Below are 27969 nucleotides of genomic sequence, written 5' to 3' on the forward strand. Positions count from 1 at the left end.
CTGGAGGGGGGCTCCCATAGTGAGTCTGGGGGGATCTGAGTGTGGGCGTACATGTGACATGTCAGTGTGTGTGCCTGGGGCAGTCAGTACAGGCTGGTTTCCACACTTTCTGGGGAACTCTACCAACAGGTGTAACATCCCTGAAGTTCACCATCGCTCTCTGGACCAGTCAGGGCTTCTGGTCCTTGATCTGCTTTGCCCCGGGCCCCTCGCACACCCCTCCCTTTCATTCCCTTCTTGCTGCAGACCCCACACCTTAGCTCTCGTGCCTCTCTCCATCCCTCCCTCACCTCTCGGCAGGCCAATGGGGGGATAGGGTCTCCCCAGACACCCCTTATTCACAGCCAGCCCACAGCATCTTTCTAGGATATATTCAGTCCCAGGGATCAGTCAGATGTTACAATCGACAATTCTAGAAGTGACCAAGTGGACAGGACTTCCTCCACCTTGGCTTGTGGTTCGGGCCTTGGAGAATGGCCACTGGGTGCCCCCCACCCCGGGCATTCTGTCCTTGCTCATTTTTCCAGGTCATTCCACCCCTTCTTCCCAGGATACCTGTCTAGAGGAGCTCTCCACAGCATGAAATACTAAGGGAGAGGGGAGTGTGAGGATGGGGAGACAAAGAAGGGCTGAGTGTGGAGCCCTTGACTCAGAAGGGATAGGTCCCAACTCCGAGCCCCGCTTTCTCCCACTCTCCCCCCATGCTCTTTCTTCACTCCACCTCCAAGTGCCCAGTCCCCCCGACATCCTGCACCTCTTCATCCCACAGCCAGGGTCTGTGACGCACACCTCCCCCATACACACAGTCCCATCTCAATATCTGCGGGGCTCTTCTTGTGCATTTCAGAGGTGGCTCAGGCCTCGTCTCTCTACAGGTGGCCCTGGAAACCTGCCAGGACCCTGATGCCAGGCTCTGGGCCAAAGGATGACATCTGTCATCTCCGTTAATCTCTTCTGGCAGGTGCTACCAGCCCGCCTACAGAGGCTCAAAGAAACTGGGTGATCCTGGCTCACACAGCCAGACACAGCAGGGACAGCAGGTGACACACAGGACTGCCTGGGCCGTGAAGGGCAGTCTGTCATCTGCCCGGCTCCTGGCAGCTTTGCGCAAGGCAGCTTCCTGCCCTAGGTCCCTGCCCCTCCCAGACCTGCTGCCTGAGTCACCCAGAGCTTCCTTCCTCCTGTGCTGGCAGAGCCCAGGCGCTGCACTCAGGGGCACACAGCCTCCACGCTACAGCCAGGAGCCCCAGGGGGAGGAGGAGTTCCTTCCACTGCAGGAACTGGGAATTGAAGGTAGGGGGGTTGGAGCGGGGGCGGCACCTTCCCACCAGCCCCAAGCCACCGGGCTGAAAGGGTTGTCGCACCTGGCGACAGCCTGGGTGCTTGCCTTCGCCCATTCAGTGCGAGAGCTGGGAGGGGCAGCCGGGCGTGGAAGGAGGCCATTGCACAGATGCGGAAACTGAGGCATGGAGAGGGGAAGAAATGCCCAGAAGGTACGGAGGGCAGGTCTCACCTCACCACACCCTAGGCCTCCAAGCTGTGGGCAGATGTAGAGCCCTGGGAGAGATGGCCCTTCAGCCAGCTCAGGGGAAAGAGTCAGGGTTCTGAAGCCAGACTGTGGAACCGGGGAGTCGGGAGGTATGGGAGCGGGGAGTCCACCCCTTCCTGAGCTCATTTCTGCTTCTATATGAGGGGTGGTACATACTCCCCTCACAGGGGGAACTGACAGTACTGAATGAGGGAGTCCTGGAGGGAAGCTCCTGGATGGCTCCCCCCCACCCGCCCACCCAGAATGACACCAGCGAGACCCACTGGCATGGGGATGCCAACATCACAGGGGGCTCACCGTGCGCCCCTGGGCCCTGAGCTTACCTGAAACTGCTGCATTTAATCCTCGCAGCAGTCCAGCGAGGTAGGAACTGTCACCATCCCCATTTTACAGATGGGGAAACTGAGGCACAGGGAGGTTAAACAGCTTGCCTGAGATCACACAGCCAATGAATGGGGGCTCTGGGTTCCCTGGTCTGACCCTGTGAGCTAGAGGAGCCTACAGGCTATTCACCTGGAGGAGTCCCACAGCTGGGACCAGGGGAATGAGAGAAGGACAAAGACGTGCTTGTCCACTGACTCAACAAATATCCACTCAACTCAAAAATACCCACTGCTTGCCAGTGGGGCGTGGGACGGTGCACACAGTGTGATGCCAACTGCCTTGGGTTTTTTAATGGATCAGGGTCAAGTACGGCCCCACTGGCCTCAACCCTGCACCAACACCCCCAAGCACCACCAGTGCCCCCAAAAGCCTGCAGTAGCTCCTGCACGGAGCAACAGTCCCAAGGAAAATTCAGGCAGCCTGTGGATCGCATTAGTCTGCCAGAAGCCGCACCCAGTGGAAACAGACATGGGCCTGAGGCTGGCCAGGAACTAAGCCTCTTCCTGCCCGGAGAAGCCTGGAGAGGTCTGAACAGAGGGCTGTGCAGACCAAAATCAAGAGCCTAGTGTGTGCCCGGCGCTTTACATAAGTGATCTTGTGTATCACTGACAACCGTGCTAGGAAGTGGGACCGCCAAAGCCCTACGATGCAAACAAAAATACCTCGTGGTTCAGAGAGATGGAGCAGCTTGCCTGAGGCTGCACAGCTCTTCATAGATTTACTCTCTGACTCCCGGCCTCTGCCCACGGCCACCCATACCAGCCTTAAGCGGCTGTATCAACAGCGGTCAAGCCCCATTTTCTTTCCAGGGAAGTCGAGAGAGGTTTTGTATCTGGCTTGGTGACTTTGAGTGGATGAGCAGCCTTTCACCCTGGGCCTCAGTTTCCCCATCTGCCAATTGGACTCATAACCTACTTCACCCCCTGCATCTTCAGCAGTGGGCCTTTCAAGGTGGCTCTATAAATGGTAGCTCTTGCTACCAGGGGGGCAGCCACTGAGAACCCCCCAGTGGGAGCACCGGCCCGCAAAGTCGTGCTGTCCCAAAGCGTGTGAGTCACATGCCCCGCCAGCTTGGAGACAGATGCTGTGGTTTATGAGCCGGGCACAAAGACTCCCTTTGTTATACGGAACAGAGGGCTGCACGCCGCCCAGGAGGAGCACATATGAGCAGCGTGGGCAGGAGGCTTAGCGTCCTGTCAGTGAACTTAGTCCCTGTTTACTCCTCTGATAACTGGGGTGACCTTGGTTAATATTCACCAGCAGCCTCCCACATCGTCCCTCTGGATCCACTGCTTAAATACAGGCAAGGACAGGGCTCTGTCTCCCCAGCCGTGGTCACCAGCCCCGACCTGGGACAGTGAATCGTAAGTATGCCTTCCACTGGCAAGAGCCTCCAGAGAGGCCTCCGGGTCCCTGCGCTACCCGGGGAAGGCCCTGGGGCTGCAAGGAGGATGGAGAGGGCTGGGGCTTGGCCTCCTGTTGTCATAGTAACAGCAGCCCTGGGGGTCATTTCCTGCTCCCCAAGCCTGTCCAGGGCCTCCCCAATACCTTCCGGTGATTAAACTGGCCCTCTGTGGGCAGAAGTGGAAATGGGGGGCTGGCTCTGGCGTCCCGGGACCGAGGAAGGAGTACATTTCTGCTGGCACAGCTTCTGTGTCTTTCCCGTAGGTTGTCTTCTGTAGGTCTCAGCACCTCCCCTACCGCTCGGGTGTGTATCTTTTTCCGCTTCTACAGATGAGAAAGATAAGGCTCAGAGGGGGACAGTGCGGAGCCCAGGCTCACGCAGGGACCTGGTAGGGAGGCCAAGCCAGACCAGAAGCCCAGAGTTTCAGCTGCTCCTCAGGCCTCCATCCTCTCCAGAAATGCCCAGAACAGGACCGCACCAGGTCTCAGCCTGGAGGTACCAAATTGGGCCCCCCTGTGCACTGTGGGCCTCTGGGCATCCTCGTACGCAGCAGAAGATGGGAAGCTGGGGACGGGCACCGTCATCGGGGGGCTTTGAGCTGTATTCCTGAGCCCTCGCTCTGGCCAGGCAGCTTCTACTGAAGCCTCATGGCAATCTTCTGACGTGGTCACCATGGCGCTCCCCTTTTACAGACGAGGACGTCCGGGACGGGGAGGTTCATCACTTGTTCCCAATCACACACCATGTAAGCTCAAGCTCAGGCCGCCTCGCTCCGGAATCCGCGCTCCCGACCACAGGTCCACTGCCAACATGGTTCCCTCTGGCCTCAGGCACCAGCTGGAGAATGGGAAGCCTGGGCTGGCCTTGAGCCCCCTCTCATGCTGGGTGACCCTAGAAAGTTGCTCAACCTCTCTGTCCTTTTGGGCAAAGGATAGATAACCTTTGTCCCCCTGACCCCACCCCACTCCCACTGGCCTTGATCTCTGGAGTTTAGGAAGGATATGATTTTTCCATCATTGGTTTTTGGAGATGGGGCCTACAGAGATGACCAAGGCCAAGGCAATCAGACTCCCCGAGAGGGCTCTGAAAGATTCACAGTATCAGTAACGACTGATGCCTCCTGAGAGCTGACTGCATGCCAGGCATTTCTTGGCACTTTGCACCTATTTCATTTGCATAATAGCTCCATGGGGTAAGTACACCCTTATCATCTCTGGAAAACTGAGATTCAAAGAGGCTGAGTAACTTGTCCAAGGTCACACAGCTGATAGTGAATTGAACTTGGGCATTCTGGCCTCGTAGCCTCTGATCTTAGCCACAAAGTGATGTCGCCTCTCTTCATTTAGCCAGTCCACCTGAGTTTTCTGTTCCAAGGCCTCTGCCTTCAGCTTTATACACAGAGAAGGGTTAAATGCCAGATTCAGAAATCGAAATACCTAGGATTAAATTCAGTTCTGTAGGGACTTCCCTGCCGGTCCAGTGGTTAAGACTCCGTGCTTCCACTGCAGGGGTCGTGGGTTTGATCCCTGGTCAGGGAACTAAGATCCCGCAGGCCGCGCGGTATGGCCAAAAAAAAAAATCAGTTCTGTAAGCAACCAGCTCTGTGATTTTTTTCAGTAATTTACTTAACTTCTGTAGTCCTCAATTTCTCCATCTATAAAATGAAGAAATAATATGAGACAGTGCATGGGAAACGCCTGCTGTTTACTCAGTGTGATGAGGAGGAGGAAGAGAATGCTGGTGATAGCATTTGCTTGGAATAGGGTTTGGCAGCTAATAGGCATTAAATACAGACTTGGAGAATTGAATTGAACATATTCCAAACTCAGAGGCCATTATCTGCTGATCAGCATTTCCCTCTCTGGTCCTGGGTAGTGTGACAACCGGCCAGGAAGAAATCTGCCTATTCTCAAGCCTGAATCCTACCTGTGCTCAGGTACGGGGAGGCCTTCCACACCTGCTCGGTGCCCACCCACCCATCACCTTGTTCGTTCCTCACATCTGCCCTTCAAGAGATCCTTTTCTCCACTTTACAGGAAGCCGAGGCTCAAAGAAGTGAAGTCACTTGCCCAAGGCCACTTGCCTGTAAGTGGCGGGGCTGGGTCACACCTGAGCTTATTTAGTGCCAGGTGTCAGCAGATTGTGACCTTAGGCCACAGTCACTTCCCTGGACCCCACTAGGTTGCTCTTGGTCACTCATTTTATGTCCTGGGGGAAATGGCATGAGATGAGGCAAAGGGACAGCTCACTTGACTCTCCCTGACCTGCCCCAGACTCCAGAAGTGTCACTGTGACATCTTCATTCTGTTGGTTTAAAGTTTGGTCCCTACACCTCTGGGCACGTCACCATTTACTTTCTCATCTCCATTTGGTTCCCGCACTAGAATTTGGGGGGTGTGGGGTGCTGCCTTTGATAGAAGGGTGAGGAGAGAAAAGTCTTAGGCCCCCGAAGTTGTAAGGAACAGACTGAGAGGCAAAATGAAGCCAACAGGGGCTCAAGGTCAATGTCAGAGTCCTCAGGACCTAACTCTGACATTTACAGGGTCTGAGACCTGGTGACATACTGTCCCATCTGTAGTTCGAGTGGTGGGAAAACCAAGGCTTGCTCAAGCCAGCTTTGCCCCTGACTCACTGTGTGGCCTCGGCAAGGCCCTGACCCTTTCCTGGTCTCAGGCCGTTTACTGTCAAAGGAGGAAGCCAGAGTAGGTGATGTAACCCCCTGGCAGATAGACTGGGTGGGGGCCGGGGATGTGCTCACCCCAGCTGTAGCTCCACAGCAGTCTTGTTGCCTTCCTAAGGCCAGCAACCCTCTCAGCAGGAGGGCACCGCATCCCATCCCCCATGGGAAGTCTCAGTCCATGTTGTGCCACCAAAGCCAGATACCCCTCTAATTAAAAATCCAGCGTTGGTACACAGGGACCTCATTTAGATCCCCCCCCCACCGCCTCGATTTATACAGCTGGTGAGAATGAGGCCCCAGGGCAAGAAGATGCTTGCGCAAGGCCAAGTGGACAGAAGTGGCCCTGTCAGGACTAGAAGCCACGGCCTCTGGCCCTGAGGCCACTCAGCATACTTAGTGCCCCACCCTGCAGAAGCCCAAATCCCTCATGATCTCTGCGCCCTGCAAAGATGGGGAGTTTCCATAAACCATGAAGGACCACAGCAAAATCCAGTGGAGAAGTAGAGAGAAATCCAAGGGCAATGGAAATATACAGAACTAATCTTAGCACGATCATAAGCTCTAAAACCACTGGCTAGTTTAAGAAAAATATAAACAAGTATTACGTAATGCGTGGTCTGCTCTATTTGGATAAGTTAGAGGTTTGAAGGCCAGAAAGAAAGGTGGTGGAAAGAAGCCAGTTTTGTGCTTCATCCTGTTGTTTCATTGGAAGGAAACTTTTAAAAGTCCAAGGGGTAGATGAAACCCAGCATTCCTTATTTCCAACTTTTTCCCCTCAGGTTCTCATATGCCAAGTTCAAGGGCTCCTTTGTCTTTGTATTTTATTAAAGTGATGGTTTCAGTTATATGACTGATAGCTAGCAGCAGACGCACCCTTCTCCTCTGCTTGGACCTCAGTTTCTCCATCTGGGAAGAGAGCGGGTTGTACTTAGGAGGTCTCAGCCTAGTGGCCCAAGGCTGGGATCTATATGGAGTAGAGGGAGATCTGTGGGGCGGAACTGGCCCTGTGTTGCTGCGGGTGACAGTGACTTTGACTATCACTAGATAGAGCCTGACCTTGCTGGGTCAGCCACAAGTTTTGCCATTCCCTATTGTCTCCCCCCAGCCATGGAACTCACCTCCCTCCCTGCCATCCTCGGAAGGTTTCTAGTTTGCACCCCTACCAGCCTCCCCTCAATGTAATCTCTCTCAGATGCCTTCAGTGTAAGGCTCGGTGTCTAGACTTATTTCACTAAGTTCTCCCAACAATCTTACTTTCTACATGTGACAAAATGAGGGCCAGAGAGACTAAATGACTCGGCCAAAGTCACACAGCTGGTAGTGACAGAGACCCGGATTAGAACCCAGGTCTGTCTGAACAGAAAAGGGATGCTTTTTCAAATCTTACCCACCCCTGCCCTGCCAAACAAACCCCACTTGACTGGAGGAACCAGAACCTCTAACACCACATCCATGCTGAGCACAGAGCTGGGACACAGGTGGCGAGCAAGATGAGCAGCTAAGCTGACTGCAGCCCATTCCTGCGTCTGAGGCCATGGACTCACTCTGAGCGCAGCCCTCTAGCTCAGGAAAGTCTACTAGGGGCTGAGGTTCACTGTGAGTGTTAAGGGGGTGCAGCCTCCCAGCTGGGTTCCCTCACAGCTCTTCTGTGTTCTGGCTGGGTGTCATTGGGCAAGATCCTTCCCAATCTGGGCAGCAACCTCTCTGTCCATTAAAAACGAGGGTTCAGTAGAACTCTTCCTGGGGCTGTTCCAGATCCAATCATCCCTGAGCCCGATCTGGCCCACTTCCTGGGCAATCATCTACTTCCGGTGCCTCAGTTTCCTCTTTTGCAAAGTAGGGGCTGTGGCACTTACACCTCGGGGTGATTGCAGATGTTAGTGGAACCATCGAGAGCGTGGACTCCAGACCCAGGCTACCTGGGGGTGTGATTCTGGTCCTGCTACTTTACTGCTCTGGAACCTCGGACAAGTGACTTAACCTCTAGGAGCTTGGTCTCCTCATCTGTAAGCCCAAGATTGTCGCCTGACCTACCTCACAGGACTGTTACCAGAATGCGGTGAGATAAGACAGTAAAGTGTTTAGAACGGAACTTGGTGTATGGTAATCGCCATAAAGTCTTTGCTGTTGTTCTGAGTCTTTCAGTGATGCTGATGTAGGAAGGTGCTTGGCACATAGACGCTCGATATACTGTGGTTGCTTTGACATGGCGTCAGTCGGTGGCCGAGGGACTCATCGTGTGGCCTGACCCGGGTGTGGTACCCTTCTCTCTCTTGCAGGACAATGGCATCCTCCATCACGTGGGGCCTCCTCCTGCTGGCAGGCCTGTGCTGCCTGGTCCCCATCTCCTTGGCTGAGGGTCTCCAGGGACACGCTGTCCAGGAGACAGATGCATCCCAGCACGATCATGAGCACCACCAGGAAGCAGCCTGCCACAAGATCGCCCCCAACCTGGTCGACTTCGCCTTCACTGTGTACCGCCAAGTGGCCCATGAGTCCAACGCCACCAACATCTTCTTCTCCCCAGTGAGCATCGCCACAGCCTTTGCGATGCTCTCCCTGGGGACCAAGGGTGACACTCACACCGAGATCCTGGAGGGCCTAGATTTCAACCTCACTGCAAGAACAGAGGCTGAGATCCACGAAGGTTTCCAGCATCTTCTCCACACCCTCAACCAGCCAGACAACCAGCTGCAGCTGACCACTGGCAACGGCCTGTTCATCAACGAGAGCGCGAAGCTAGTCAATAAGTTTCTGGAGGATGTCAAGAACCTGTACCACTCCGAAGCCTTCTCCATCAACTTCAGGGATGCTGAAGAGGCCAAGAAAAAGATCAACGATTATGTAGAGAAGGGAAGCCAAGGAAAAATTGTGGATTTGGTAGATGATCTTGACCAAGACACAGTTTTTGCTCTGGTGAATTACATATTCTTTAAAGGTAAGGCCGCACAGCCAGCCTGAAACAGAAACACCCCGAAAATATTCTCAAACACTCAGTTCTTAACTTTCCTGGCAGTGCAGAATGGGATATAGCCATGCATCTCTGCACGTGTTATCCAATTTTCCACACATGACCACTAAAACTTTCTGCGATCAAATAGGGTTAGGGAACTATGGAGTAAACAGTCAAAGTATCATCATCTCTGCAGGACTTTTCAGAACCTTAAATGTCCTAATGTGCATTGTAAATCCCTACCTGGGAGGGGTGTATGATATGCAATGTCTCCCAAAATAGAGAGCCAGAAAAACAAATTTTGGCAGAGTGTACAGAGGAAATAGGATTTCCTGGAACACGCTTCTGACAACTCGAGTATAGAGGAAACAGTGACACCTTTGGAGTCAGAAGGACCAAGATTCAAATCCTTCCTCTACCACTTATTAGCCTCTACACAATTGAAATTTTGGATCCTACTCCCGTCTTGCATTATCCTCCCAGAATACCTTTCTGTAGACTGATTGCTCGCTTTAGCCCCATTTTACAGATGGTGAAGCTGAGGCCCAGAGAGAAGTATCTCACCAGGAGGCTCAGGGCTCCTTTATTCTACCACCATTATTAAACCTTCTCCCACCCCTGGCTGACGTCCGCTGTCCCTTCTCTCCAGGAAAATGGGAGAAGCCCTTTGAGGCAGAGCGCACCACAGAGAGGGACTTCCACGTGGACGAGGAGACCACCGTGAAGGTGCCCATGATGAACCGCGTGGGCATGTATGACCTCCACTACTGCGACAACCTCGCCAGCTGGGTGCTGCTGATGGACTACGTGGGTAACGCCACCGCCCTCTTCATCCTGCCTGACCAGGGGAAACTGCAGCATCTGGAGGACAAGCTCACCAAGGAGCTTCTCGCCAAGGTCCTGGAAAAGAGATACACAAGGTGACTTCCCAAACCACAGGCCAGTCCAGGAGCTGCCACAATAGGTCCAGCCTGAAGGTGGGGGGTAGACCCACATCCCATGGCCATGACCACTGTGCGTGACCTTGTGCCTCCAACAGAGGCCAGCGTCCGTGCAGGTAGTACCAGCCGGGCTCCGTGGGAGGGACGGTGCCCAGGGGTGCGGAGTGAAAGTCCTGCCCCTGAGGACCTCCTCCCCAGCCAGGACACTGCCCCTTCCCGGTGGCCAGTGCCCCGTGCAGGGGGAGCAACGCCAGCCCATGTTGTGGGCAAACCCAGAAGGAAGAGCTGGGCTTCCTGGCAAAGGTGGCAGTCGAGTGTGGAGTTTCAGGACAGAAAGTCCACGGCAAGACAGGGGGAAAACCTGCGCAGAGAGGCTGGAAAAGCAAAGGCCCAGAGCGGGAAAGTCCAGGACAGGTTTGACGCCGGTTCTGGGTCCTCTGTCACTAGATGAGTGTGGTTGGTCCCCGTCATGCACCCCAAATTAGTGCATGTCTCTGTATTTGTAAATATGCCCATGCCTGGATGAGCTATTTTATTACATACAATATAAAACAAAAACACAAAGAAGTACTCATCACTCACTGAACAGATGTCACTCAGGACCTGCTACCGCGCTCCACGGTCCAGAGGAGTCCCAGGCTGAGGGGTGACCAAACCCTGCAGGGAAGCAGTGTGCACAGTCCTTCCAGAGGATACCCTGGATCCCCCAGGAGGCCTTATCAGAGGAGGTGGCATTTGAGAGGCTTTGCAGGACAAGAGGATCCCTGTGATTCTAACATTCTCTGACCCCACGTGTAGAGGAACTAAAAGTAGAATAAACCAGGGCTGACCTCACATCCTTGCATGGGCAGGGGGATAGGGGACCACGTGGGAGGAACAACCAGAAAAAGAAACACTTTCAATTCTGTGAAACTTTTTTATTTTCTAACCATCGTGACAGTTCTGCCAATTTACACTTGCCCAAACTGTCCATTTCTGGAACCTACGATCTGAAAACTCTCCTGGGTAAACTGGGCATCACCAAGGTCTTCAGCAACGGCGCTGACCTCTCAGGGATCACTGAGGAAGTGCCTCTGAAGCTGTCCAAGGTGAGTGAGTCCTTGACCTCTGTAGGTCAGAATGTGCACGGGGGCTGCAGCTCAAGGGTGAGGCTGAGGAAGGGACAGAGGGACACAGGCACACCTGCAGACTGAGGTCCCTGAGGAATGCCGTCACTCCACCAAGACAGCAATGTGGTCGGATGATGGAGGGGAAGAGGTGGCCTCACATGCTTGGTGCGTTTTATTTAAGGACCTCCTCTGAGGTTGTGTCATTCACCCTCTGTCTCATCCTTGGCCGAGGACTTCCCTTCTTTGGGTCCCGATAAACCCCTATTTACAGAGAGAGGTTTAGGCTCAGGGATTGCAAAGGACCTTTGGCCCTGCGCCTGTGACACCAGGAGCTACTGGTGAATCACTGAGTCTGAGTTACAGAGTGATTTCGACCAAAGATGCCATTTACGCAGGAGAGTTACAGGTGCCCAGAGAAACAACTGCAGTTCAGTGCCTGCCTGTGAGCTGAGTGCCTGGGTGGGGATGAGGCGTGTGAAGGTCCCCATAGAAGCCCTGGTCCCCAAGGAGTTTAGAATGTGGTCTACAAACAAGTGAGGAGCCAAGGAGACAAAGTACAAGAAAATCTACCTCCCGAGGTGGTGGGTTCCTTCCCAGGGATGTTGAGGAGGCTGGTCACGAAGAGGTGAGGGGCCCCTCATGGGTCAGACAAAAGCCTTGAGAGCCATGCCTTGTGTGTCTCCTGCAGGGAAGGGAGAACGGGGATGGGGAAGGACAGGCCAGGCGATGAGAGAGGCCAGAGAGGACCCCTCCCTGGGCGAGGCTCTCCTCGGGCCTTGCTCCCAGGCCTGGCTGGGGGCCGGCAGCCTGTCTCCATTCAGATGGGACCTCTGTGCTCTCCCCTTTGCAGGCGCTGCACAAGGCTGTGCTGACCATCGATGAGAAAGGGACAGAAGCTGCGGGGACCACGATTATGGAAGCCATCCCCATGTCAATTCCCCCGGAAGTCGAGTACAACAGACCCTTCTTCTTCATCATCTACGATCAAAGCACCAAGGCTCCCCTCTTCGTGGGAAAGGTGGTGAATCCCACCCAAAAATAACTGCCTCTCTGGGTTCAGCTATCCCCTCCAGGCCAGGTCCCCTTCCTCCATGGCATTAAAAAATGACTGACCCGGCCCAAGCTTGTGTGTGGCGTGTAAATCCCTCATCCTCTTGCGTCTGAGTCTCTCTTTAAGTCCCCAGGATGTGTGTGAAATCCAGGCCATGGTGATCTTTCAAGTGTGCACTGCGTTAGGGTTTACTAGCATTTACACCATCCAGCCCTGTGCTAGGCCAGGATGAAATGTAGGCTAAAACCCACAGCTTACTGACCCTTCCCCAGTCACAGTGGAAAACCTCCAGGCTTTCCAGTCTCCTCTGGGACCCCCAGGGGGAAATCGCACAGGCTCGGAATCCAGCCCGTGGGCCCCACCTCCACCCAGCGTCCACCAGGTCCTCTGCTCAGCGCCCCACCCCCCGCTGGTGCTCACTGCGACCCCCGGTGAGAGCCCCTCACCCTGCAGGGCTGCCACTGCTCCCAGAGCCCTCAGCTCACACGGGGACGCTGGGCCGCCGCGTCACCAGCAGCAGAAGGAGAAGACCAGGTCCTCTTCTTGTCCCACACTGTCACCTGAGCCAGGCTTGAGCCCTGACCACTCACAGGTCTTGCCTGCAAAAGGCTCTGGCTGCTTTTTCCAGGGACCCTTTCCCATGGGGCTGGACTGGGAGCACATACTTCTGTCTTTGTCACTCCATCTCTGCTCCAAGACCCTCAAACGTGCCACTCCTAGAAGCAGGTCTCATCTCCCCAGTGAAGCGAAGGTCTTGGTCTGTATCACTTGCTCAGACTCACCCAGGATGTCAGGCCCCCAAGGCCACTTACCCTACGCCCTCTTGTCTTCCCTAATCACACAGCCAAGGTGACACAGAGGGCTCTGGAAAGTCTCGACAGTGATTCCTTGGCTATAGGAGAGAAAGTAGAGCAGACCCCCCGTGCCCCACCTGCCCTCCCTTAGCTAAGCTGTGTCAGGGACCACATTTCCATTTGCCTTGTCCCTACCCCAGGGCCCTCCCTGTGGTCTTTGGAGGAAAACCACAGCTCCCTGGGCCACAGTCAGAGGCTGTCCCAGGAACAGACCTTTTCACTAAGGGCCACGTGAGTCCCTCTGGTCCTCCAAGCCCCTGCTGGAGGGCTGCTGCAGTCAGGAGGCCTGGCTGGAGCCCAGCCTGAAGGAGCCAGCTCCCTGAACTCTCGCGGAAATACACTTGTCCCGTGGAAGGACCGCCCCATCCTACACAAATCCAGTAATCACCATCGAGCCTCTCACTGGGATGAATGTATACCGAAAGAACAGGCTTGAGTCATGTCAAATTTACACCGTTTATGTCAAAATGGCCACATCTGTGCAATTTCACATAACACAATGGATACAATTGGACTGTTTGCCAAATAAGTCTCTATCCTCTTGAGTTTTCTCTGCCTAGAGACTTCCAACTTCTACAAATTCCATTAATGATACAAACATCTTCCAGCACTTAGAATGATGCCAAACCTGAGGGTCTGAAGACCTGGATCAAGTTCAGAATCTGCCACTTCCCTGCTGTGTGACTTTAGTGAAGTTGCCAAACCTCTCTGATCCTCAATATCCTCATCATGGTTACAAAACCTATGTTGAGTTGCTGTGAGGGTCACATCAGAGTGTTAAAACGGATTTTAAAGGACAGCAGAGGAGGGCGCTGGTGTAAGGGACGACATTTGCTGCCTTTATGAGCTCCTTCTCTAAGCCTGGCTCCCTGGGAGGGGCCGTTCAAGCATTTTCTCACTGAATCCTCATGGCTGTGAGGATTGTGATGTTGGGAGTGGAGCTGCTCTGCTCTTATATGCAGCACGTTCTACAGATGAAGAAACTGAGGCTCAGAGAGGCTGACTGTCTTGTTCAAGGTCATGGTAAGTGGCAGAGCTGGCTTCCGAGGCTCTCCTTGTTCCTCCAAACCTCACCACATCACACCAGATGGGCCACGTGGGACTTAGGCAGAGAGAAATCCCTCCTCGAAGCGTGAGGAGTGCTGGATGCCTCTGCAAGAAAAACAGTCCCCGGATCTTCTAGAGCTCTTCCCACTTGAGTTTAAAAAGCTCACAGCCTTGAGCAAGCAGCACGGCATGCTCCCCAACACCGGCTTCCGGGGAAGTAAAGGGTCAGATGCAAAGGCCACTGGGAATTCCTGAGAGTCCAGGGAATTCACCTAAGATACCATCATTTCACATCAAAGAATGGCCTGTCCTTACATTAGTCTGGACTCGGGTTGGCAAAGCCCCAATTCAAACTTCAAGCCCCAGAGGGGATTTCCTTGGTTCATATGGGAACCAACAGGGTCCATTCATTGGGGCGGGGGGTGGGGGGGCAACGCATCAGGGCAACCTTGTCCTAAGGAGGACAAGAGTGTGCCACAAACCAGGCAGGACAGCCATAAACCTCGGCTTTACCTGTTCTTTAGAGTTTCAAAATGTATCCACTGCCTGGTCTGACCCTCAAAAATCGGTCCTTGAAGGACCCAGCTGGGAATCGTTATCCCCAAGGTACAGATTGGGAGATGGCCGGTTGGGAGACCTGCCCAGCACAGTCCTGGAAGGCAGGTCCCTCACACTTCAGCCCGGGCTGCCCTAATGCCATATATTCCCCAATCCATCTCAGACCTTAGGAAGAATGCCAACCTCCCGGTCCACGTGGGGTCCACCTCTCTGCCCTAGCACCAGCTGAAGCACAGCTGCTGGGGGTTCTGGGCTGGTCCAGGTCAGTTGGCCCCTCCAGGCAGGGACCCAGCTCTGCTCTGAGACAGATGAGAGGGAAACACACAAGCAGGCTCCAGGCTCGGACAGGGACAACGTGGAAGGGACATTTACACCCCCCTATCAGTCTGCAGGAAAAAGTCATACCAATTCGATTTTAAGCATAAATAAATGAACCTTTGTGGTTATGTGCAAGCTCTGCCTTGACTGGTGGGGTCATCTGAGATCCATTCATAAAATGAAGACAAAGGTCAGGGATACTTCTGGCATCTCACACATGCACACTAATTCAGAAATGGGAGATACTAATTACATGTTGATTTTCATCCCAGGAGCTCACTTGATCCTCTCCACAGGCCCGTGGGGTGGGCATTAGTTCAACAAGGAAAAGAAAACTTTTACTGGGTGTCTGCAATATCCCAGGGATGGGGAGGAGACCCGCCCTCAAAAAACACTTGTCTATGGCTGTGGATAATGGGTAATGAATGAGGCTGGGATATCATGATCAATAAGAAGAAATATATATATATATGGTCTTCATCCCAGTTCTGGCATAGAGATCCTAAAACCCTTGGATTTTCCTAAGTGATGAGCACCAGAAAGGTGGGTTTTGTTATGTTAATGAGGTGATTTTGGAAAGCCCCCAGGTCCCCTAAAGATGGGGGTTGGTTGCCATGGGAAACCAACCTCTAACCTCCAGGAGGGGAAGAGGGATTGGAGATTGAGTTCAATCACCAATGGTCAGTGAGTTAATCAATCATGCCTATGTAATAAAGCCTCCAAAAAAGCTAAAAGGATGGGGTTTAGAGAGCCTCCGGCTTGGTGAACACGTGGAGACTGGGGAGAGAGATGAGCTTGGAGGGGACGCGGAAGCTCCACTCAGTTTTCCCATACCTTGCCCTACGCATGTCTTCCATCTGGCTATTCCTGAGTTAATCTTTTTTAATCAACCGGTAATCTAGTAAACAGAAGGTTTCTCTGAGCTCTGTGAGCAGCTCTAGCAAATCAATTGAACCCAAGGAAGGAGATCATGGGAACCTCCAATCTATAGCCTGTGGGTCAGAAGCACAGGTGACATCCTGGATTTGAGATTGGTGTCTGAAGACGGGGTGGGGCAGTCTTGCAGGACTGAGCCCTTAACCTGTGGTAGCTGATGCTGGTCCCAGGTACATGGTGTCAGAATTGAATTGTAAGACAACCAGCTGGGGTTGGAGAATTGCTTGGTGTGGAGCAAACCCCACACACGCTGGAACTGGGTGCAGAATCATTAAAGGCCCGGCTGCGTGGTGATGGTGCACCTTCAGATCCCTTCCAGAGCCGTTAGGAATGATCCACAAACATCCACAAACAACGTGGACAGCTTGAGAGCTCCTTTAGAGGCTGGGGCCTTTCTGCTTCTGTCCTTTGTTGGGTATTGACACTCAGTGCGGCAGGCGGAGCACGCAGCCTCCCTCACAGCCAGGCCCTGCCAGGACAGCTTCTGATGAAGTCTGAGCCTAGTGTGGGAGAACAAAAGAAGTGCCCCTGGGTGGAGAAGTCAGAGAAAGGTACTCTCACCAAGATGGTTCCCTCCCCAGCGAGGACACAGCCAGAAGCCCAGGGTGGTATGAGACTCACTCTGGCATAACATGAGAGATATTAGGAGACAGCGCCTGTGTGCCTTTGGGAGAGTTCCTCAACCTCTCTGTGCCTCGGTTTCCTCATCTGTAAAAAGTGAAAAAGAGTATCTACTTTGCAGCGTTTCCATCTGGACTCTATGAAATGGCTCATTTCTATCAATATAATGGCTCTTGTTTTGGGCCTGAGCAGCCCAGAAGTTGTCCGTGGGCTGGGTGTCAGGCCATGGGGAGACCTGGCCTCAGTCTCACAATTCTGGGTGTGCGAGCTGTCTAACTCAGGCGCAGGTTTCTGGAAGCCCACTGTCCCACAGAAATAAGCCCCATGTTCCAAGATCAGCTTTATCAGAAACAAAGGTGCTATATGTCCCCATAGGCCTTATTTTTGTCCTTTCACTCAACTGGTTTGGCACTTGGGCAGGAAGGATAAGGATGTTCAATAAAGCTTGAACGACGCCGATAGCAGGCACTCTGATGGTAGCTGTCGTCTTGTGACGGGTGCTGTTGGTGCCCTGCTTGCTGTAGCAATGGTTACATAAGGAACAAGCAAAGGAACTAGAGTCGGAAGAACTAAAGCAGGAACTTGGAGCCTCCTGCAGCCTGGTCCCAGTTTTGCCGTGATGGGCAGAGCCCCTGCATATGTCCCACAGGAGACACATAGAGTGAATGAGATATCACCTTGGCCATGTTAAGCCCTTGAGGTTCTGAGCTTGTTTGTTACTGCAGCGGAACCCGGCCCATTCTAACTAATACAACTAGAATTCGAGAAATTGCACTCAAAGAAGTCTTCACCTAAGAAGCAAGCCTGAAGTGATGACTAAGACTGAAAAGGAAGGCTGAAGAGCAACCCTCAGGAGCGAACCACACTAGAAGGTGCCAGAAAGGGGTACTAAGTAAATGCCAGGGAAAGACAGCCCAGGTGCGGTGGTGAGCACATGCCAGGAAATTTGGGGGATGTGGGGCTGAGTCACGTGAGACAGGGTACCAGCAGGTCAGTCCCACAGGGGAGGGCCTGACCCAGGTGGAGCTGTCAGGTAATTACCAGGACATTTGCTCTCAGAAGGCAAAGCTGCCTTTCCATGGTCAGGTGCTTCCTTGCTATTAGGTATCACTTTGGTTATCTAAGAACAACGGGAACATCATATAATGAGAAACCAGAGCCATGAGAATTTTTTTTAATGTCACGGTGTGACTTTCACAAAGAGCACAGTGACCAGAGCAAGTTAGAAATACATATTAAGTTTTTAAAAAATGATTTTTTTCTTTAGTCCTCAGACGTCAATAGCCTTGAAATATGGTCTGAGTATTATCAATATTATCGTTGCAATTTCCTTTAGTTCTGAGGTGACTTTCAGCAATGTTAGGACGAAAATGCTAACAGCAGTATAAACAAAGTAAAGAGAATCCAGCAATCCCAAATCAGCCTTCTAATGAACGTGAAACACTGAGCAGGCCATTTGATCTCTGTGTGCCTCAGTTTCCATTCCTGCAAAATGGGGATAACGAGACCTAACTCACTCGTTTCCTTCTTTGGATGATTGTGCAAAGTGTCTTTTTTTAGTGCTGGTTCTTACCAAATATTAAACATTAATCAAGACTGCAGATTCCAAAAGTAATATTTTGGGGACTAGCTTCCCCTCACTTGATCTTGTCTCTCAGCTCTACCACTCACGTGCCCCAGGAGCTAGAGAGATCACCTCCCCTCTGCGAGCCTCTGTTTTATCACCAGCAAAAATGTGAGCATTAAGGTCGCTTGAGGTCCTGACATTCTTCAATATTCTAACTCCATCAGGATGGTCCCATGTCATTCTCTCATGTGATTCCTCTGAGTCTTGGCACCTGTTATCTTGGCCTGTTATCTCCCTTCTGTGCCTGGAAAAATGGGCTTTGGAGCCCAAAGAACACAGACTCTAGCTCCTAGTGTGAGGTTTCCTAGGGCTGGGACCTTGGCAGTGACAAACCCGGTGACTTCAGGCAGCTGACATTTACTGAAGTTTAACCATGGGGTACTTCCCTGGTGGTCCAGTGGTTAGGACTCCGTGCTTCTACTGCAGGGGGCGCAGATTTGATCCCTGGTCAGGGAATTAAGGTCCCACATGCCGCATGGCGTGGCCAAAAATAAATAAATAAATAAATAAGAAATTAAAAAAACAAAAAAGAAGGTCAACCATTCATCAGGCACAGTTCTAGGCTCTGGACAGATTTTAATCAGTCCTCTCAATAACTCTGGGAGACGAGTCTCAAGGAGAGATGAATCCTTGGTCTTCCATGGTCACAAGCCTCCCATCACCCCATCCTCCCAGGTGGCCTTGTACCTGCCGGTTCCGCTGGACTAGACCACTTCAGGGAAGAACAGCGAGGCCCTCAGGTGATATCAGGCACTGGCTGAGCTCTGGAGGCTCCCCAGGCTTATTTCCTTCAGGGTGTGGGGGTTAGGGCCCCATAGGACTGAGCATTCCAGTGCCCTGAGACTGCCCTATAAGTAGGCGAAGGCATGTGCCAGTGTGATACAGCCTGTGGGGTGAGTCCGGCCCAGTGAGCCTCCCAGAGGAAGAAGACGTTTCCATGCACTGAGTGAGTAGCTCTCCATCAGCCCTGTCCTGAGCTGACACGGGTGCGTGAGGCCGGGCCACCTTGACAGAGGAGGAAACTGAGGCACAGGCAGGTTTGGCTCCGATTTGCAGGGTCAGGATTTGAAGGCGGGCAGTCGAGCCTTTGCTGTTCTGCCCAGCACAGTCGGTGGGGAGGATAGAACAACATCATTCAAACCACCCCCATTCTTCTTCAGATTCTTTTCCCATATAGGTTATTACAGAAGACTGAGTAGAGTTCCCTGTGCTATACTGTAGGTCTTGGTTGATTATCTATTTTATGTACTGTAGTGTGTATATGTTAATCCCAAATATCATTGTACACCTTAAACTTACATAATGATATAAATCAATTAAATCTCAATAAAGTTGGGGGGGGAAGGAAGTAAATGTTATAAAATAGTTAAAGGCAAAAAGTGTAGCCACAACCTGAAGAAAATATAGCTGAATATTTAACTGAAAGAAAAAAAAAAAAAAGGTCCCAGCACACAGGAGGCCCCTATAATAATACAGGCTGGTGGGCAGGGCTGCTTCGGGGTTATCTTTCTCCTTCTCCCACCCTCCCCAGGCTTGGACATAACCCCGTGGCCTTGGTGGTCTTCACCTGTGCGTCTCCCCCCCTGTAGAAGGCAGGAACCAGGCCCCTTGGAGGGACTGCAGCCCGTGCCCCATTCTCTAAAATGCTTCTCTGCCTCAGGATCTTTCCCTCTTTTTTTTTTTTCGTCTGCTTGTTTGTTTTTGTTTCTGTTTTGAGGTAGATACTATTATTTCCTTTTTCTTTGTTGTTTATTTCTTTATTTTTTTTTTTATTGAGAAGATTCTCCTTTCTTACCTTGTTCTTTTCACTTCCAGCCAGAGCCAGAGTCTTTGGCCTGGCCTGGTAGTTTCCATGCCCCAGCACTTAACTATCTTGCTGGAGAAATCTGATCCCCGGTGATGGCCTGTCCCCCAGATTTTCAGAGGCCAGCCCAAGGTCTCCCCCTCTGCTCCCCAGTGGACCCCTGGCCTTGACCTCATTGTTGGAACTGCTCCTCTGAAAGGTTGAGGTGTATTCATTAACTCCTCAGATAACCCTGCTAGCTTTTCTGTCACCTCCTCCCCTTTCTTATCTGGGTTCACGGCCCCGTCTTCTATCTGCTGGCCCCTCACTGATCCTAAAAGCTTTAGTTGGCAAAACCCACCGTCCCCTTCCCCCCCGAGAGCTCAAGAAAGGCTTTTCGGGGCTGAGGCTGCATGTGAGTGTCTAGCTGGAGCGGCCCTGATACTCAGGGGCTGTTGTCATTAAGCCTCTTAAAGGTGCTGGTCATCAAGCTCCTGGTAGCCAAAGGACCACAGAGGCATCTGAGCTCCCAAGCTGACAGCTAAAGAGATTTTTCTGTGGTCTCCTGAAGGCCTCGCACAACTTACCACAGCAGAATCCTGGGGTCCCTTGACAAGGTCCCCACCCAAGAGGAATGAACACCCCAAAATGACTGAGTCCATTAAACTCTTTGGCCCCAGTGAGCAAACTCCAATGGGAATCACTTGACCCAAACCCCTTCCGAAATGAGAAAAGTCTGGTCAACCAGGAAGAAGGAGGCCTCCCAAGTGGGTCTCGTGCTCTGAGCCCTTCCTCCTTCAACATGGGAGCTCCACAAGGGTGCTTTGGCCCTGGGGGACCCTGGGCAATGCCTGGACAATTTTTTATTGTCACACCAGGGGGTGGGGAGGGGCTACTGGGGTCTAGTTTTATCCAGGATGCTGCTAAACACCCAACAATGCACAGGGCAGCACAGCATAGAACTTTCCAGCCCAGAAACAGTACTGCGCTTGAGACCCCTGACTCCCTCTGTGCCCAGCCCTTAGAAGCAGCCAAGCTCCCACTCCAGGAGGTGGTTATCAGATGAACAGCCCCCTGGACACAGAACACCGGGCCAGAAGCACAGAGGCCTGTCTGTCTTGGCTCTGCTTGGCCAGCTATGCGGCCTCGAGCAAGTTAATGACCCTCTCCGAGCTTCACGTTTCACATCCTGCAAAATGAAGATAACAAAACACTCCACGAGACAAATGTCTGTGAGTGCCGTGAGGTTGAGTGTTCTCATGTGCTCTAATTCAACAGCCTTCTCCAGGCCTAGAAAACTATAGAATCAGATGATAATCAACTCCAGGCTCAAGTGGCCTATAAAGTGAGAGCTGTAGTAATTTCAAGAAAAAGGAGATGGAGGAAGTGTGTGGAGTTAGGGAGAATCTGGGCCTGAATCAGGCAAGCTCTTCTGTGTTCTGGCTGGGTGTCACTGGGCGAGATCCTTCCCACCCTGGGCAGCAGCCTCTCTGTCCATTAAAAACCAGGGTTCAGCGGAAGTCCTCCTAGGGCTGTTCCAGATCCAATCATTCCCTAAGCCCGATCTGGCCCACTTCCTGGGCAGTCATCTACTTCCGGTGCCTCAGTTTCCTCTTTTGCAAAGTAGGGGCTGTGGCACTTACACCTCGGGGTCATGGCAGATGTTAGTGGAACCATCGAGAGCGTGAACTCCAGACCCAGACTACCTGGGGGTGTGATTCTGGTCCTGCTACTTTACTGCTCTGGAACCTTGGACAAGTGACTTAACCTCTAGGAGCTTGGTCTCCTCATCTGTAAGCCCAGGATTGTCGCCTGACCTACCTCACAGGACTGTTGCCAGAATGCAATGAGATAAGACAGTAAAGTGCTTAGAACAGAACTTGGTGTATGGTAATTGCCATAAAGTCTTTGCTGTTGTTCTGAGTCTTTCAATGATGCTGATGTAGGAAAGTGCTTGGCACATAGATGCTCGATAAACTGTGGTTGCTTTGACATGGCGTCAGTTGGTGGCCGAGGGACTCATCGTGTGGCCTGACCCGGGTGTGGTACCCTTCTCTCTCTTGCAGGACAATGGCATCCTCCATCACGTGGGGCCTCCTCCTGCTGGCAGGCCTGTGCAGTCAAGTCCCTGGCGCCAGGCGTCAGTCCAGCCCTGATATTTATCACTACGATCTCCCACACTTCTCCAGCTTCGCCTTCAGCCTGTACCATGAACTGGCCCGTCAGTCCAACAACAAAATCATTTTCTCCCCAGTGAGCATCGCTATAGCCTTTGCGATGTTCTCCCTGGGAAACAAAGATGATACTTACACCCACATCCTGAAGGGCATAGGCTTCAAGTTTAAGAAGGTGCCTAAGGCTGATATCCACAAAGGCTTAGGGAGTCTCCTTGAAACCCTTAAGCAGCCAAACAATCAGTTCCAGCTGACCACCAGCACTATGCTAATCATTGATAAGAATCTGAAGCAAAAGCCTGAGTTTTTGTACAATGTCAAGAAGCTGTACCACTCAAAAGCCCTCTCCATCAACTTCAGGAACATCAAAGAGGTCAAGAAAGAGATCAACCATCAAATAAAGATAAGAACTCAAGGAATAATTGTGGATTTGGTCAAAGAGCTTGATGAAGACACGGCTCTTGCTCTGGTGAACTACATAATTTTTGAAGGTTAAGGTTGTACAACTAGCCTGAACTAGTTCTTTAGATTTTCCTTGGCAGTGGATGGAATGTAGCTATGGATCTCAGTTATTCAATTTTCTACACACAACCATTAAAAGACTTTGCATGAAGAATTCCCTGATGGTCCAGTGGTTAGGACTCTGCACTTCCACTGCAGGGGGCATGGGTTCTATCCCTGGTCAGGGAACTAAGATCTTGCATGCCATGCAGCACGGCCAAAAAATAAATAAATAAAGACTTTGCATGATCAAATAAGGTTAGGAAATAGTGGGTTAAATAGTCAAATCATCATTTCTCTGCAAGACTTTTCAGAGCCTTAAATGTCCTAATGTGCATTGTAAATCCCTACCAGGGAGAGAGGCAAAATATGCAGTATCCCAAAATAGAGAGCCATAAAAACAAATTTTGGTGGAGCATATGAAGGGAATAGGATTTCACAGAAGACACTTCTGACAGCTTTCGTGTAGTGGAAATAGTGACAGCTTTGGAGACTGAAAGACCAGAGCTCACATCCTGCCTCTATGACCTATTAGCTGTTGTTTGACTATGGGCAAGTCATTTTACCTCTTTGAGGTTCTAGTTTCCTACCTGTAATATGGACATAATAATGCCCTTCTTGTCAGAATTTTAGAAAGAAAAAATAAGTTACAAAGAACATGGGACTATACGCTCACATAGTAGGTGCTCAACTAAACTTGAATCCCAGCCTCCCTTCCTCCCTCTGAGTGATGAGAATGTCAGGACCTGTGGGCCCCAGAGGGCATTCTAAGACAGTTTAAACAGTCCATGGAGATAGCCTAGGGTAGGGGAGGTGAGAGTCAAGGCCAGGGGTTGCCTCCTTCACACCATTGGCCCCTTGCTCTAGAGAGAGAAAAGTGTGATGGAGAGCGTAGAGGCTGGAGTGAGCACATCCCAGGTCCCAGCTCTGCCGTGGGACTTCACGTGGCTCTCGTCCCCTCCCCAGCCTCACTCTCTTCCTCCCAACAAATGGGAAAATTGGGCCCTGGGGTCCCCGAGGCAACCTGTCTTAGCAGGATGGTGACGTTCTCTTGGTAGAGCAGAGGGGGCACTTCCCAGGCATCTGCATTTCACATGTTGGTCCAGGGAAAGGCCATTAGAGTAGGAACAAGAGTGATTTCCCTGAATAATAAGAAGCACCAATTATCAAGGGGCAGGAAGACTCAGATGGGAGGTGCCCAGTATGACCAACCACTCCCAATAATTTTCAGCCTCAGACCATGCATTAAATAAACATCAAATCTAAGTAAAAATGTTTGTTCTGCCCACCCAGGTTGATGCCATTTAGCCTCTGCAATACAGAAACTCTGGATCCTCCTCTAGCCTCAAATTATCTTCACAAAGCCCTCCAGGAGCCTGACGATTTCATTTTTGCCCCAATTTACAGAGGGCAAAGCTGAGGCTCAGAGACGAGCATCTCACCAGGGGGCCTCAGGGCTCCTTTTTCTAGCACACTTTTCTAAACCTTTTCCTACTCCTAGCTGCTGTGCACCTTACTCCTCTACAGGCAAAGGGAAGGATAAATTCGAGGCTCAGCGCTTCCTAACAGGAGACTTCCATGTGAATGAGAAGATCACGGTCAAGGTGCCCGTGATCAACCACCTGGGCATGTTCCAGTTCCACCTGTACCAAGACAATGAGTTCTCCTGCTGGGTGTTGGTACAGCACTACCAGGGCAGAATGGCCGCCTTCCTGCTTCTGCCCAACATGGGGAAGATGCAGCTGCTGGAGGGATGGGCTCTCTGAGAAGCACCTTGCCAAAATCCTCAAATACCTTGAGATACGGTGATTCCCAGGCCAGGGCTGACCCAAGAGCTGCCCCACTGGGCCTGGCCCAAGGCGGGGAGGGTGCATAATCTTATGCTCCCAGACAGAGCATGCTTTCAGGAAGCACGGACTGGGCTTTGTTAGAGGGACGGTGCCCAGGGGTGAGGAGTGAAAGTCCTGCCCCTGAGGACCTCCTCCCCAGCCGGGACACTGCCCCTTCCCGGTGGCCAGTGCCCCGTGCAGGGAGAGCAACGCCAGCCCATGTTGTGGGCAAACCCAGAAGGAAGAGCTGGGCTTCCTGGCAAAGGTGGCAGTTGAGTGTAGAGTTTCAGGACAGAAAGTCGACGGCAAGAGGGGGGAAAACCTGCGCAGAGAGGCTGGAAAAGCAAAGGCCCAGAGCGGGAAACTCCAGGACACATTTGACGCTGGTTCTGGATCCTCTGTCACTAGATGAGGGTGGTTTGACCAGGTCCCCGTCATGCACCCCAAATTAGTGCATGTCTCTGTATTTGTAAATATGCCTATGCCAGGATGAGCTATTTTATTACATACAATATAAAGCAAACATGACAATACAGAGAAGTATTAGGTTAAAAAGCGAATAGAAGTTTTAATACCTCTTCCCCGCTCCACCCACGCCCACGTTCCCTGCACCCGAGGCTGAGAGCAGAGAACAGGAGGAACTGGTCTAGAACAGGTCAAACAGAGCCTGAGAGCCAGTCAGACCCTGCTCGGGGCCACACCTTGTCCCCAGCGAAAACTAGAGCTGAGCTCCAGTCCTGTGCAGTCACTCATTCATGGAACAGATGTCACTCAGGACCTGCCACCACACCCCATGGTCCTCCGGGATCCTGGCCCCGGAGGAGTCTCAGTCTGGGGGGTGACCAAACCCTGCAGGGAAGCAGTGTGCACAGTCCTTCCAGAGAACACCCTGGATCCCACAGGAGGCCTTATCAGAGGAGGTGGCATTTGAGAGGCTTTGCAGGACAAGAGGATCCCTGTGATTCTAACATTCTCTGACCCCACGTGTAGAGGAACTAAAAGTAGAATAAACCAGGGCTGACCTCACATCCTTGCATGGGCAGGGGGACAGGGCGCCAAGTGGGAGGAACAACCAGAAAAGGAAATATTTCAATCCTGTAAAAGTCCTTTGTGTTCTAACCATTTTGACAGGTTTGTCAATTTACATTTGCCCAAACTGTCCATTTCTGGAACCTACGATCTCAAAACTGTCCTTGGCAAACTGGGCATCACAAGGTCTTCAGCAACGGGGCTGACCTCTCAGGGATCACTGAGGAAGTGCCTCTGAAGCTGTCCAAGGTGAATGTCTCCTTGACCTCTGTAGGTCAGAATGTGCACGGGGGCTGCAGCTCAAGGGTGAGGCTGAGGAAGGGACAGAGGGACACAGGCACACCTGCAGACTGAGGTCCCTGAGGAATGCTATCACTCCACCAAGATTGCAATGTGGTCGGATGATGGAGGGGAAGAGGTGACCTCACATGCTTGGTGCATTTTATTTAAGGACCTCCTCTGAGGTTGTGTCACTCACCCTCTGTCTCATCCTTGGCCGGGGACTTCCCTTCTTTGGGTCCTGATAAACCCCTATTTACAGAAAGAGGCTTAGGCTCAGGGATTGCAAAGGACCTTTGGCCCTGCGCCTGTGACACCAGGAGCTACTGGTGAATCACTGAGTCTGAGTTACAGAGTGATTTCGACCAAAGATGCCATTTACGCAGGAGAGTTACAGGTGCCCAGAGAAACAAATGCAGTTCAGTGACTGACTGTAAGCTGAGTGCCTGGGTGGGGATGAGGCATGTGAAGGTCCCCATCAAAGCCCTGGTCCCCAAGGAATTTAGAATCTGGTCTACAAACAAGTGAGGAGCCAAGGAGACAAAGTACAAGAAAATCTACCTCCCAAGGTGGTGGGTTGCTTCCCAGGGACATTGAGGAGGCTGGTCAGGAAGAGGTGAGGGTCCCCTCGTGGGTCAGACAAAAGCCTTGAGAGCCAAGCCTTGTGTGTCTCCTGCAGGGAGGGGAGGACGGGGATGGGGAAGGACAGGACAGGCAATGAGAGAGGCATGAGTATGGTGTTGAAGCACAGAGAAGGGACCAGTTCCCCAGCGAGGGAAGGGTTAAGAATAAGAGTGTGGGATGGGGTTGGGTAAGTAGGTGTGACCAGTTGATGGAGGCTTACAATTACCAGATAAAGATCTTGATTCTTGTTGTCCTTATTCAAACACTCACACACAAATGCGCACCTGTCACACATGCACACACTTGTGCACTTCTATGGGGACCTTCACACACATTTATTGAGCACCTACACTAAGTCAAGTTCCTCACATGCAGCACCATAGTGGCCCTGGGTCATCCTATCCCTCGGGTCTGATTTTCCTATTTAGGAAACTGAGGTTTCAAAAAGAATAGTCTTGGAGGAGATATGGGGATATATGTTTATGTATAGCTGATTCACTTTGTTATACAGAAGAAACTAACACACCATTGTAAAGCAATTATACTCCAATAATGATGTTAAAAAAAAAAAAAGAATAGTTTTCTCCTTAGTGACACAATGAGTTAGTGGGGAAAATTGGATTTGGACCCAGATCCTTGTGATGGAAAGTCATGTTCATTCCACTATGCCATGTTGATTCAGTTGTGAATCTTGTGGTTCTTTATTTCAAATCCTCTGGAGAGAGCTCTTCCTTTAGCCCCAGGACAGCTCTCACCACATTGGGCCTTAGCTCCAGGTCTGGGTTGGGGAAGGGTGCAGCCTGTCTCTGTCTCAAACAGGTCTCTGTCCTCTCTCCCCTCCAGGCCATTCATGAGGCTGTGATGAGCATCAGTGAGAATGGGACAGAACATGCTGGAGCCACCCTCTCAGAAGAGAGTGCCTGGTCTGAGCATCTGACCATCAACTTCAACATGCCCTTCCTAATCATCATCAAGGATGAAAACACCAACATTCCCCTCTTCATGGGAAAGGTGGTGAATCCCATGCAAAAATAACTTCCTCTCTGGGTTCAGCCTTCCATTCCCAGACCAGGTCCCCTCCTTAGATGACATTAAAGAATGACTGACCTGGCCCAAGCTTGTGTGTGACATGTAAATCTCTCACCTTCTTGTCTCTTAGTCTCTCTTCACATCCACAGGATATGCGTGGAATTCAGGTCACAGCAATCTTTCATGTATCCACTTAATATTTATTACATATTTACACTGTCCAGGCACTGCACCAGGCAAGGATAAAATGTTGGCTGAAGCCCACAATTTATTTTACAGATATGGAAATCCAACAGTGACAGAGACGGACCACTCTGGAGGCAGGTGGAGACAATTAATTGATTAGATTTTGGTAGGAGAGTGGTAGGCAGAGGGCAAGAGTAAGGCAAGGCTAAGCCAGGCAGACCACAAAACAGGGAGAGAGCTACAGGGTCTGCAGTTATGTGAGGGATCACAGTCAGTTCAGAGTGTTAAAGGCTCAAGTCCACATTAAATAATAGTATTTGGATCTCTGGGTAGATCAAACACTAAAACACACACACACAAAAAAGCATAAATGTTCTAGAAGAAAGTATTGGTTAATTAATTTATGGATATTGAAGTGGATAAGGCCTCTCTAAACATGACTGAAAACTAAGAAGTTGTAAATATAAGGACTTATATATTTGACTTTATAAAATCAAGCTGT

The 27969-nt window shown here is 51.5% G+C and overlaps 1 protein-coding gene and 1 pseudogene across 2 annotated transcripts; both read left to right on the forward strand.

Annotated features, from left to right (window-relative positions):
• The first annotated feature begins 1236 nt into the window (after positions 1-1236).
• Positions 1237-26828, forward strand: LOC309656000 (alpha-1-antitrypsin pseudogene; annotated as a pseudogene). Its single transcript, XR_014268819.1, has 5 exons — positions 1237-1293; positions 21883-22485; positions 23993-24170; positions 25360-26117; positions 26181-26828. The product of XR_014268819.1 is annotated as an alpha-1-antitrypsin pseudogene (transcript).
• On the forward strand, positions 3189-12143 carry LOC309654778 (alpha-1-antitrypsin-like). The gene is made up of 5 exons (XM_082449209.1): positions 3189-3297; positions 8298-8956; positions 9621-9891; positions 10853-11000; positions 11872-12143. The coding sequence occupies exons 2-5, from the start codon at positions 8302-8304 to the stop codon at positions 12061-12063; spliced, it is 1266 nt and encodes a 421-aa protein (XP_082305335.1). The 5' UTR covers positions 3189-3297; positions 8298-8301; the 3' UTR covers positions 12064-12143.
• Positions 26829-27969: the final 1141 nt, after the last annotated feature.

This window comes from Balaenoptera physalus (genome assembly GCF_965194825.1).
Source record: "Balaenoptera physalus genome assembly, chromosome: 2".
NCBI classification, from domain to species: domain Eukaryota; kingdom Metazoa; phylum Chordata; class Mammalia; order Artiodactyla; family Balaenopteridae; genus Balaenoptera; species Balaenoptera physalus.